The sequence below is a fragment of the Chaetomium tenue genome (genome assembly GCF_020726465.1).
Source record: "Chaetomium tenue strain MPI-SDFR-AT-0079 chromosome Unknown F5144scaffold_8, whole genome shotgun sequence".
NCBI lineage: Eukaryota > Fungi > Ascomycota > Sordariomycetes > Sordariales > Chaetomiaceae > Chaetomium > Chaetomium tenue.
Window position 1 is genome coordinate 805,898 of NW_027117336.1, and position 12,219 is coordinate 818,116.

Sequence of the window (12,219 nt, forward strand, 5' to 3'; positions counted from 1 at the left end):
TATATCTGTTTCTAATCTTTCCGTCGGCTTCCCTTTTTCTTCAATTTTCTCCCGGCATCGATTTCCCCGAGGACGCCGTTGATAAACGAAATAATGGATCCGAACGAGCAGCCCCCGGCAGCAACGCCCGATGCGCCGGATCAAGAGACGATGGAGCAAATCCGTCGACGGCGACTAGCGAAACTTGGAGGTCCGTCGGGAACAAGCACACCTGCCGCAGGGTCACAAAAAACCGAAGCATCGCCCGCCCCCGGACAAGGTTCCTCCGGGCCCTCAAACGACAAGACAGCGCCGAAAGAGGCCGAGAAAACGGCGCCGGTGAACACTCAGCCCAAATCTAAAATCTCGTCTACCCCGGCCGCGGCGACCCCCCAGAGCGCCAACAGTCCGAGCAGTAGCAGACCAGGTACTACCAACAATGACGGCTTTCGTGGGAAGAGAAATGTGTCGGATGTTGACGGGCCTTCAGCAAGCGCGCCCCCCAAAAAGCAGACGGCCCCCGCCGCACAGGAAACGATCGACGACTATGCCGACCGCATCCTCTCGACGATATTCCGCTTCACCGTCGATCCGAGCCGCACGACCAGCGCAAGCGGACAGAAGCTAGCCTTCTTGCCGAACCTTAGCGCGGACCTCGCGGATGAAGGCGCACCGCTCAAGGTGTCTGTTGATAGGTTGGAGGAGGCGATCATGGAGGTTGCCACGGCCATCCCACACGATAAACCGCTGTTCGACTACCTCTTACCGTGCTGGAAGCGGGTGGTCAAGACGATAAAGGTGCTCCGTAATCCGACACCAGAGAAAGAGGCGCTGCTCAAGGAGGCCAGGAGATTATGCTTCAGCAACTGCATATTTGCGTTGACTGTGCCGGAGCTGTTCAGGTAGGTTCGAAGTTAGGGGGTTGGTTCGTGGCCGGTGCTGACATTTGGGATCGTGGAGCCGAGAGCCGAACCCGCTTCACGATACGCTAGTCCCGTATCTGCTGCGCGAGGTAGAGACCGATAACGGGTTGTGTATGGACTTCTTTGGAGAAGCCATAGCTCGTCTGGAGGAGGACGAGACTATCGCTGTGCTGTTTACCAAGGCCATGGTGGACATCAGCAACAAGTTGGCTACGATGAACATGAATGATGACTACAAGCCCTGCGTCAACGTGAGTTCGAAGCTTGATTGGCGAGCTTCCATTGCTGACCTTGCCAGGCACTCTTGACCTACTCCAGGTTCCCGCCGCTATTAAATGCCTTGGCAAAAGACCCGTGTTTCCAGATGGCACTGTCGGCCCCTGGCATTGAGAAAAACACGATCCTTGGACCGTTCTTTAGGATATCGCCGCTCCAACCAGAAGTTACGACGGTCTATTTCGCAGGGCCGAGAACGATGGATAAGGGGCGTATTCAGGCGTCACAGAGCGCTCTGCAGATGACGCTGGGGGCGCACCAGACAGACCTTAGGACCATTGTCAACGCCTTCATCCGCGCGAGCACCCAATCCAGAAACAAGATCTTGGACTGGTTTGCCTACGTTATGAACGCCAACCACAAGAGACGGGCTATGCAAGTCGACCCTAGGGAGGTTTCGTCTGACGGCTTCATGATCAATGTTACTGTCATTCTCGATACGCTGTGTGAGCCCTTCATGGACAGCAACTTCTCGAAGGTGGAACGTATCGACATCGACTATTTCAGGAGGAATCCGAGGGTTGACATCAAGGATGAGACGAAGCTCAACGCGGACCAGGCGCAATCCGATGCCTTTTACGCAAATAAGCTGGAAGGGGAGTCGAACTTCATCACAGAGATTTTCTTCTTGACTCTGGCAGCACATCACTATGGCAGCGAGGCGGCAAATTCCAAGATGAAGAACCTTGATAGGGATATCAAACACTACGAGAAGAACATTGCTATGATGGAGGGAGAGCGGCACAAACTCGTTCATCGGCCGGACCAGCTTCGAGTACTGGACGAGGCTGTCAAGCGGCACACGGCCGTATTGGAGCGCGCCATGGCGATGAAATACTCGATCGAGGGCATCTTACTGGAACAGAAGATGCAAAGTCGGTCGCTGCAGTTCATGCGCTATGTCACTGTATGGCTGTTGAGAGTCGCCAGCCAGACAGAGTACACTCCGGACAAGCCGCTCAAACTTCCTCTGTCTGTGGATCAGCCCGAGGCCTTCAAGTGCCTGCCAGAGTACGCACTGCAGGACATTGTCGACAACTTCAAGTTTGTCTTCCGCTACATCCCGCAGGTCATTTTGTCTGCAGCGGGCGACGAGATGATTGCGCTCTGCATCACGTTCCTGGAGTCGTCCGAGTACATAAAGAATCCGTACCTAAAGTCGTCCCTCGTCACGCTGCTGTCGCATGGGACATGGCCGACCTACCACATGAAGAAGGGGGTCCTAGGGGATGCGATGAGCAGCACCAAATTCGCAAACGACTACCTGCTGCACGCCGTCATGAAATTCTACATAGAGTGCGAGTCGACGGGTGCTCACACGGCGTTCTACGACAAATTCAACATCCGGTTCGAGATCTTCCAGGTTATTAAATGTATCTGGCCCAACGACGTGTACCGGCAACAACTAGTCCAATCCAGCAGGTAAGTTGCCCTCCTTGTGCACTTCTCGTTCTTTAATACTGACTCTCGCAGATCGAACCGCACGTTCTTCGTCCGCTTCGTCAACCTCTTGATGAACGACGCGACGTACGTCCTAGATGAAGGCCTCAGCAAGTTTCCCAAGATCCACGACTTGCAAGCCCGCCTTCGGGACCCCACCCTCTCGCAGGAAGATCGCGAGAAGACAGAAGAGGAACTCCGCACGGCCGAGGGCCAGGCGACGTCGTACATGCAGCTCGCCAACGAGACGGTCAGCATGATGAAGCTCTTCACCAGCTCTCTCGTCGACTCCTTCACCATGCCCGAGATCGTCCAGCGCCTGGCCGGCATGCTTGACTACAACCTCGATATCTTGACGGGTCCCAAATCCAAGACCCTAAAGGTCGAGAACCCCGAAAAGTATTACTTCAACCCCAAAACCCTCCTCCCGGAGCTCGTCGACATCTACCTCAACCTTGGCGGGTCTTCAACCTTTATCGAAGCCGTCGCCGCCGACGGCCGCTCCTACTCGCCCGCCACCATGAAGATGACGGCCTTCATTCTGCGCAACAAGCACCTCAAAGACGAGAAAGACATCCTCGCCTGGGAGGTGCTCGCCGCGCAGATCGAGAGTGCCAAGGAGGCGCTGGACCGCGCCGACCTCGACTACGACGACGCCCCGCCCGAGTTCGAGGACCCCATCATGGGCATCCTCATGTCTGACCCCGTGGTGCTGCCGTCGAAGCATGTTGTTGACCGGTCGACCATCACGCAGCACCTGTTGAGTGACCCCAAGGACCCGTATACGAGGCAGCCGATGAGCATCGAGGATGTGGTGCCGGACACGGAGCTGCAGGGGAGGATCGAGGCGTGGAAGGCGGAGAGAAGGGCGAAGGCGAGGGGGGAGGGCGAGGCGATGGATACGACGGAGTGAGGGGGGGTTCTGGCTTAGGAGTGGGGATACGAATAGAGGAGTATGCATGGACGGGGTTGCACGAGAATGGGAACAACGAGTTTGTTTTTTGCCTTTTGGACCGGGCTTGGCTGGACTGTGGCATAGATTCTTGGTCTTGGGGGGCCAGAGGCCGTTGGCTTGCTTTCCGGGGGTTGGGAGTTGGCAGGGGACGGAAAGGGGGGTACTGTTTTTCGTGTATTGGTTTGTGTGAAGGCAACTCAAATACACTTACTTTGACAGACGGGTCTGGGTAGGATGGTAAGACGGGTAGCTGTGTTTATGACTCGTCAATCGGCCTTCTCGCAGTTGCGACTTAGGTCTGCCACCTTGGCCAAGTGGTGGTTCTAGGAGGTTGGTTCATTCCTCCGCATTGCCGTCTTCTCACAGACCTGAGTCCTATTCGGCAGCTTCAATAACCGGTTCTATCCCTCAGAGCAAACACAGTCTCGTCTCACCCAACAACCCCTCTACAACTAGACAGCGTATCCATAACTCAAACACGACTCCTGCCTACTCGTACATCTCGCGGATATCGGTGATCAGTAATATGGATGGTCAATAAATAAATTCCGGATCCCCCGATCTTTTCCCCATCGCTCGGACTTATTCTTTATTCCGTCCTTATTCCCATCATCCTCATCTGCAACTACAGCAGCCACATTCCTTCGGACTACTTAATTCGTTTACCGCCCCCCTCCTACTTTCCAATGAGCAGTCTTTGTTCTCGAACAGATGGCGCATTTCTTATGTATGTCTCAGCTAGCTCCAAAACTCCGCGAGCAGCTAAATCCGGTCACTAACTCCTATAAACCGCCAGCGAGATATCAAGTTCGGCCGAGCCGGAAATAACACGAGGGTCAACGGATGGCGTTAGAGCGGATAATGCATGGCGAATCCGATGACGACGTCGTGCAGACCCCACTGAGAGGGGCCAAGATGCGGGGTGAGGGAGGGTCTGGGTTTGTGTATAAGAGGGCGTCTGCTTCTCATCCGTTTTCGGGATATTTGATCCCGAAACTCATCCATAGGTAAACAGGAGAGATTACAGGCACAAACAGTAAACATGACCAAGGTTCTTTTGACAGGTGAGTGAGCCCAGAATTGTACTATCGTATCACCACTAACACATGCTATAGGTGGCTCCGGCTTCATTGCTGGTGAGTTAACAACATTGGCATCGACAAGCCTCTCTCTCTCTTGTGACGGTTGTCTCGCTAGGTCGGGCCAAGTCCTACGTTATAACGAACGACTATAGTTGCCCCGGCCTAACGACGACATCCGCGCTCATGAGAACTTTCCCAAAACCACACCCCTACTAACACACCACGCAGCCCACATCCTCGAACAGCTGCTCGCCAAAGGCCACAGCGTCGTAACAACCGTCCGCAGCGAGGAGAAAGCCTCCAAGATCCGCGAAGCGTACCCCTCACAAGCCGCCTCAGGCGAGCTGGTCGTCGCCATCGTCCCAGACATCGCCCAACCCGACGCCTTCGATGAGGTGGTCAAAACGCCCGGCCTGGAGGTGGTCCTCCACACGGCCTCGCCCTTCCACTTCAAGTTCAGTGCGTCATCCCCATCTACCAACCAACTGCCCCCCCCTTTCCCCTACCCTACCCAAACACACACACACACACACCCACCCCCCCAAAACAACCCCCACTAACCCTCCCTCCCCCCCAGCCGACCCCAAAGAACTAATCGACCCCGCGGTAATCGGCACCACCGGCATTCTCCGCGCCCTCGCCCGCTCGGCCCCCACCGTGCGGCGCGTGGTCGTAACCTCCTCCTTCGCGGCCATCATCGACGAAGCGCACCAGACCGACCCGTCCACGACCTTCACCGAAGCGAGCTGGAACCCGGTGACGCTGGACGACGTGCACCGCAGCCCGTCGACGGCGTACCGCGCGAGCAAGACGTTGGCGGAGAGGGCGGCGTGGGCGTTCGTGAAGGATGGGGAGAAGGATGGGGGGGTGGGGTTTGATCTGGTGACGGTGAATCCGCCGATGGTGTTCGGGCCGGTGGTGCATTACTTGGAGAGTTTGGACGCGGTGAATACGAGTAATGAGCGGTTGGTGGATTGTTTAAGGGGGAAGTGGCGGGAGGGGGGGGTGCCGAGCGGGGGGCCGGTTGCGATTTGGGTGGATGTGAGGGATGTGGCGGAGGCGCATGTGAAGGCGGGGTTGGAGATTCCTGAGGTTGAGGGGAAGAGGCTGTTTGCGACGGCGGGGCTGTTTAGTAACGCGGAGATGGCGAGGGTGGTGCGGAAGCATTTTCCGGAGGATGCGGAACGGTTGCCGACGGAGGAGACGAAGGGTGGGGAGCTGGCGCCGGAGGGGCAGAGGTTCAAGTTTGATAATAGCGAGACGAACAAGTTGTTGGGGATCAAGTGGCGGTCGTTGGAGGAGTCGGTGGTGGACACGGTGAGGAGTCTGAAGAAGGTGGGCGCGTAAAGGGGATGGTGGGGGGTTGATGATAGACATAGATGGGTAGTGTAGGGTAGACTAGCGATCAGTTGCCCAACCAAGACTACCGCGCCTCCAATTCCTTGATCTTCTTGAGCACGCCCTCCTTCCACTCGGCATACGCCTTGCGTTTCCTATCCCCCAAATAATCATACCTCTCCTGAAACATGGTATCAGCCCTCCTAATCTGCACCACCTCCCCATCCCCATCCCCATCACCCCCTCCCCCCCTACCTGCCTCCTCCTCCTCCTCCTCCTCCACCCTCGCAGCCTCCCTATCCACCAAATCCTGCACCCCACTCACCCACCCCATCTCAAACCACCCATGCCTCCTCCCCCTCACAGCAGCCGCATCCAACTCAGCCACCCCAACCGCCTTCCACCCTTCCCACACCCCATCATCATCCCCCCCCTCTATCTCCACCACCCCCTGATCCCTAACCCCCCCAATCCCCCCCGCCACCCCCCTCCTCATACCCACATACCTCTCCCTCTCCACCCCCTCCCCCGCAGGCCACACCACCCCCCTCCATACAAACAGATACAGCGCGCCCAACACTGCCGCCGCATTCGCGCGCGCCCACGCGTCAGTGGTGGGCTTGCCGCGCGGCGCGAGCACGGATTCGACGGCCGAGGCGACGACGGGGCCGATGTGGGACGGGCCGAGGGTGGTTAGGAGGTGGCGCAGGGTGGGGCGGATCCAGGGGGGGAGGGGGTCTTTTTGGGAACGAGAAGGGGTGGGTTTGTGGGGTTGGTTGTGGTTGCGGAGGTCGGCGAGGGATTTTTCTTTTTGGGGGGGGTGTTTTTCTTTGCGGGTGATTGGGGTGGTGGCTGTTGTTGTTGTTGTGGTGGTGGTGGTGGTGGTGGGGGTTCGGGATTTGTTGGCGAGGGGGGAGGTGTTGTGGTCGTGTTGTTGCTGCTGTTGGGCACGGAGCTTGGAGGTCGGGGTTCGGGTGCGGCCGCTGCCGAGGGCGGTCTCGCCTGGGGTGCGGCGGCTGGGGGTGGAGGCGGTGGGTGGGAGGATCTTGTCGAGATGGTTGTAGAGACGCTTGTAGATGCGCGGGGGGATGGGCGGGCGCGGGTCGATGGGGGGCAGGTTGAGGCTGATCTTGAGCCTGTCGCAGGCTAGGTTGGCACAGGCATAGAGTCGGGCGACTTCCTCTTCGGCCTTGAGAATGCTGGCGCGGTTTCTCGACTGGGCGAGCAGTGAGCTGGCCAGCTGGGTGAGAGGCTCGGGGAGGTCCGAGTTGTGAGTCGGTAGTAGGGAGAGCAGCGTCTGCTCGATTGAGCGGTTCATGGTGTAGGAATGTCCCTAATTCGGATTGGGGGAGTAGAAAGTCAAATCATTAATGGAAGGGTCTTGTGCGTCCTTGTCCGTGATGACTCGGGTTTATTGCTTGCCTTCACCTCATTCGCTTGTGCATGAACTGCATGAAATGAGAGGGGTGAGCTGGGAGACGCGACGTGGATGGCTCCAACGCCATGTCATGTGACTTGGATGAAACAGTGGAAGCCGTCAACTGCCAAGCCACACTTGCAATGCCTAAGTGGGTATGTGGGTTAGGTGTGCTGGTGTTGCCTTCCAGGTTGGTGGGTGCACACCAAGCTGGGAATCACAATTCTCTCCTATATATACGAGTTGTTCCCCGCCATCTTCCACGAGGATCACCGCCCGATGGGAAGTGGCCCCAGCGACGGTGGCTTAATTGGCACTGGTGGTGGTCCTGCCACCTCGGTTTCGAACCTGTGTAATAATTCCCTGGAGGTTGCAGGTTCGAGCCGGGGTGAAACAATGAGATTTAAGAGGGCATTGCGCTCTTAGATCTGTCCCGGAGAAATCCCCAACGGGGTTTCGTAGCCGGCCACCTCCCCTGATGGGGGGCTGGCCGGTGAGCTTTTGTCAATTTTAAAAACTCTCGCCAGGCGTTGGGTTGAGAACAGGACAAGAAAAAAGAACTTTTTCTGTGCCATTTTTTCTAATTCAACTTTCCAAGCTGCCAGTCAGTTATGTTGCCAAGTCCATTGACTCTTTCGCATCTTCTTGTCTGCTCTCGCCTAATGTTTGTTTTTCTAGCCCTCTTGGAATCATCTCGGTAGGTATCTGCGATTCCTTGGGGTTCATTCCGCCGCCCCTCAAACAACCCCCCCGATGAATATCGTGTTGGGACTGTTGAGATTCAAAACACATGGTTTTTGTAACAGCTTCAAGCGGTGCATGGGATATGACGAAAACGGCCAAGACTTTCTTTATTAGGGCATGGTTCCAAGTTTCAACTGCCTAGGTAGGTAGTCATTACTGGGTCACAACACCTACCCAACTTGAAGTCATCAGACACAGACAAGCACGGGAGAGGCAAAAAAACCCAAGCGATCTGAGCTCGGGTCGTCGAATTGCAGGGGAGCCAGGGGCTTTTTCTTGGCAAGGGGCGTTGTAACCTCGACAACGCCGGTGAGGAACCAACTGCATAAAACACCCTGTCTGGACTCTTGGACACGAAAAAACCGTGGCAAAAGCGCGTTTCCAAAACCCGCGTTCCCAGCATCTTCGCGGTTCAGACTGTCCTAGAGTGCGATATTATGCAGAGAACATGTGGATGGAACCGAGCACCCGCGACATCGCCAGGTAGAACGGCATCGCTTGATTCTGTTCCCGTCCGGGGACCCGGGTTGAACGCCGAAACAGCAAAGTCGTCAGTATTCAGTGGCCGTCAGCACAATTTGAAAATCATTCCAGAGATTCCACGGGTGGGTGACCATGGATCTGTAAGTTTATCATGCTAATCTAGGTACATATATCTATGTGCTATATACCCCGGGACACTTGCCAGCCCTGCCGCCGTGCCAACGATCCCCCTTGTTTATGCCGCATTCACGAGCACGGCAAGTCCGATACTCACCAAGGCAAAAGCTTCCAGAGCCTGGCCTCGACGGGAAACACCGGCCTCGCTGGTGGTTGCTGTCGTTTCTGTTGTCGTTGTCGCCGTCATCGCGCCGCTCGCCGTCGGGGTGGGCGCCACGGCGTCGGTCTGGGTTTGCGCGTGTGCGCCCTGCGCCTCAAGATAGCAGCTGGCATGAGCCGAGATCCTCTTGAACCACTCATGCTCGATCATGGGGATCCTACTGCTCCAAGCAACGGGGCAGCTGGTCGACAAGATGGCGACGGTCTCGCTGTTGGCCGTCCAGAACGACACGACCGAGGAGAGGTAGGTGGAGAAGTCGGAGAGGATGGAGGCGGGCGCGGCGGTGGTGAAGCCGCACCATGAGTTCGGGTTGGAATCCAGGCATGCCACCCTGTCGCCGCCGTCAGTTGCTGTGGCCAAGCACGGTGAGGCTAGGTCGTAAGCGTATGAGTCGTGAGCCTTGGAAAGCGCCCCGGTAGGCAATAGGCATAGGGACGTCGAAATACTGCGTGATGCTCTCCGTGATGCACTGCCAAGGGTCCGGTGTGTACGACGGCCGCCGTACCGTGGTTGTGGCTTCCTGTCTCTCGACAAGGAGGTGGTCCGCTCTGGTCGCTGGCGGCGAGTCGTGCAAGAATTTAGCAGATACGCCTGTTGCAGTGGCAAGGGCAACAAGCCCCCCAAGGACGATGCTGATGCGCATATTTGTGTTTATTGGTGATGGATGAGGAGAGGCAGAAGAAGTCAAGACGCCGTGGGAGAATAAAAAGAGGAAAGAACTTGGACATGAGCCATTGTATCTATCTCAAAGACCACCTCCGTTGGGCTGCTGAAGTTTTAACTTGGGAGGCAACCAACACAAAAATGGGGAGACAATCTTGACGTTTGATTACAGAAAAGCATTTCCGCCCTCGGGTCCCTTCCCTACTCGCCAGCTCTATTTACGGGATATCCGCTCGGCTCCTTGGCATGCAGGCGACTTGTGTAAGGCACCGATGTAGGGGGGGGTTGTGAGGTTACGCTAAGACAACCAACATGTCACATCCCGCAAGAAATGTGCGCGAAGTGACCCAACATCACTGAGACTTTTTTGGAACGTGGAGCCACTAGTTGCAGTCCAGACGGTGGTTGAAGCTTAAAAGGCACGGCCTGCGTCTCCCCTGACTTTAGTAGAGTCAACTCCCAGGCTCCCACCCAGCGTTAGTTCTTTCACCAAACAGCAACAACAACAACAACAGCAGCAGCAGCAACAACGCCACCATGGCACCAGTTGAATTCCCACCCCCCATCTATCCGACGCTCGAGTTCGAAGACTCAGAGTCATACTCGACGGACGAGGAGGAGGACACCAACTACAAATACTCGCGTGAGGAGACGATTGCGGCCGTGTCAAACTACTACACCTTCCTCACCCAGATGTACATGGAGGAGTCCCACGTCGTCTACCCACCGCCGGGTGGCTGGCCCGAAATCATCAACGCCGATCCCGCCACACTACAGTACCTCGGTAAGTCGGACGAGGTTCTGGCATTGTTGGCCCACTTGCCATACGTCCGATGCTCCTGGGAAAACCCCGCCGACATTGCCCCCGGCAGCAACGTCGCCGACTGGCCAGTGCTCATCACACGTCTCTCCCAGTCCCTGAGCCAGGGCCCTGACGCCTCCCTCGACGAAGCCAGCTACATCCGCCTCGCCACTGAGGGTACATTCTACCGTATGTCGCCCCCCCATGTCGTCGGCCTGATCACGAGCCGCGACGAAGCGATGGTGCTGGATACGAAGCACGGCGTCATCCATTGGGAAGACTGTCCCGGCAGGATTGACTTCGGGGATCGTTGTAGGGTCAATGTGGATTGGTCGGAATTGGACGACGGGGTGCCCGAAGAAGAGGCCCAATGGCGGTACGGCGCAACCGCCTGGACCATCCCGGACTTCTTCGAGGTCCTCAAGGAACAGTTCTTACAACTTTACTGGCTTCCCATCAGTTTCTTCGCCTTACGGGCGTTCGTGGATGGTGATTACCCCGGCGAAGAAGGTATGGTGGCCATGCTTCGAGAGACCTATCAGCAACATGGTTGGCCCGACTTGGCCGTTTACCGCAAGTCCGACTGCCTCAAGGCCGTGAAGAAAACCATGGCCGAAAGGTATCCCGAATCCGTTTGTTACCGAGGGGAAGGGCCGTGATCAGGCGCTAGCTCATGCCTACCCTCAGCTATGAGCCAACACCTGGAGACTTAGCTTGGAAATTTGGCCCAAATTGAACTTGAGAACTCTGTTCCTGCATACATGCACGTAACGTCTTAGATTAACTACCATTGCGTTTATTGACCTTCCGCGGTTGCCTTGTCCCTGATCTTTGAAACCTAATCCAGTGCACCACCTCACCCGTTTTCAAGAGCCTTTGCCTCGAACCCCATATCGACGGCGGAACACCCCCTGAGTTCAAACAGAAGTGGATCTCGTGTCCATTAAGAACAAATCCCCAGCCCAAGACATGAAGTTCAACAGCCTGACCGCGGAGGTCCCGGTGGGCGTAACGCCCCCGCCTCCTTCCGCTGGTCCAAGTTTGAGCACGCCGACCCTCTCCCCGACGCTGAAATGTGGGACAACCAGTGTTGATCCAAGCATTTAGCTTCCAAGGTTCCAGGCTTTCCGCTCTGGCCGGGGATCAATGGTACCAGACACACCCGCGCCCGAACCCCAGGTTATATGACTAGTGTATGAGGAGTAGGGCCGAAAATCACCACCCACAAGTACCTGTGGGTCGTGAAGCCTTTTGATATGCCCTACCTACCCGACCTAAAGGTCAATGGGATGGTACCTGGGTTAGATCTAAATACAAACGGGTCAACCTACGGGGTCATCGGTGAAACGGTGCGGAGTGTATTTGCAACTAGCTGAGGGCGACTCTACGAGAATATCAATCCTGAAGAAGAGAAGAGAAAGAAATGGAAGAAGAGATGATCTGGGGGCCCTATATGCCTCCGGGCCAGAGCTGACGAACACGGTGACCTGGGGCAGACCATGAAGCACGATTTGGGAATAGCTTCCTCAGGGACCAGGGGTTCCGCCGATGGTCACCGGGTCAGCCCGTTACAACCGTGTACGTCCTCGCCAGCCCATAGGAGAACGCAACAGCCCCAATGGCCCGAATTCCCACACAAAAGGAGGCTTCCTGGTGGCTTGGTGTTGGAGCTTCCCATCCGTTCTCCGCTCGAATTCACGCAATCCAAAGCGATTTGTCACCCAGAGATACATCCCTTTCTACTGGCCCAGCTGAATCCAAGGAGCGGTCGTCTCAAGCA

At 56.4% G+C, this 12,219-nt stretch overlaps 5 protein-coding genes across 5 annotated transcripts; 3 read left to right on the forward strand and 2 right to left on the reverse strand.

Moving 5' to 3' along the window:
• Positions 1-93: 93 nt before the first annotated feature.
• On the forward strand, positions 94-3,531 carry F5144DRAFT_607384 (ubiquitin elongating factor core-domain-containing protein; the record flags this gene model as incomplete). Its single annotated transcript, XM_066791553.1, has 4 exons — positions 94-881; positions 940-1,153; positions 1,201-2,600; positions 2,652-3,531. 4 exons carry the CDS (start codon positions 94-96, stop codon positions 3,529-3,531), a joined length of 3,282 nt encoding a protein of 1,093 aa, XP_066638437.1.
• Positions 3,532-4,529: 998 nt separating this feature from the next.
• On the forward strand, positions 4,530-6,235 carry F5144DRAFT_542369 (uncharacterized protein). Its single transcript, XM_066787188.1, has 4 exons — positions 4,530-4,637; positions 4,689-4,709; positions 4,884-5,114; positions 5,233-6,235. Exons 1-4 carry the CDS (start codon positions 4,616-4,618, stop codon positions 6,000-6,002), a joined length of 1,044 nt encoding a protein of 347 aa, XP_066638438.1. The 5' UTR covers positions 4,530-4,615; the 3' UTR covers positions 6,003-6,235.
• F5144DRAFT_661697 (origin recognition complex subunit 6-domain-containing protein) lies at positions 5,662-7,404 on the reverse strand. The gene has a single exon (XM_066793305.1). The coding sequence runs from the start codon at positions 7,309-7,311 to the stop codon at positions 6,079-6,081; it is 1,233 nt and encodes a 410-aa protein (XP_066638439.1). The 5' UTR covers positions 7,312-7,404; the 3' UTR covers positions 5,662-6,078.
• A 922-nt stretch (positions 7,405-8,326) lies between these two features.
• Positions 8,327-9,617, reverse strand: F5144DRAFT_616417 (uncharacterized protein; the record flags this gene model as incomplete). Its single annotated transcript, XM_066791837.1, has 3 exons — positions 8,327-8,775; positions 8,912-9,305; positions 9,421-9,617. The coding sequence occupies 3 exons, from the start codon at positions 9,615-9,617 to the stop codon at positions 8,740-8,742; spliced, it is 627 nt and encodes a 208-aa protein (XP_066638440.1). The 3' UTR covers positions 8,327-8,739.
• Positions 9,618-10,095: 478 nt separating this feature from the next.
• Positions 10,096-11,310, forward strand: F5144DRAFT_587849 (uncharacterized protein). Its single transcript, XM_066789869.1, has one exon. It carries the CDS (start codon positions 10,175-10,177, stop codon positions 11,096-11,098), a length of 924 nt encoding a protein of 307 aa, XP_066638441.1. The 5' UTR covers positions 10,096-10,174; the 3' UTR covers positions 11,099-11,310.
• The last annotated feature ends 909 nt before the right edge of the window (positions 11,311-12,219 follow it).

Bases quoted from the DNA above. Each gene is read 5' to 3' on its own strand.
- F5144DRAFT_542369 (XM_066787188.1), top strand. From the start codon at position 4,616: ATGACCAAGGTTCTTTTGACAG. The intron at 4,638-4,688 runs GTGAGTGAGCCC...CACATGCTATAG, and splicing joins GACCAAGGTTCTTTTGACAG to GTGGCTCCGGCTTCATTGCT. The intron at 5,115-5,232 runs GTGCGTCATCCC...CCTCCCCCCCAG, and splicing joins GCCCTTCCACTTCAAGTTCA to CCGACCCCAAAGAACTAATC.
- F5144DRAFT_661697 (XM_066793305.1), bottom strand. From the start codon at position 7,311: ATGAACCGCTCAATCGAGCAGACGCTGCTCTCCCTACTACCGACTCAC.
- F5144DRAFT_587849 (XM_066789869.1), top strand. From the start codon at position 10,175: ATGGCACCAGTTGAATTCCCACCCCCCATCTATCCGACGCTCGAGTTC.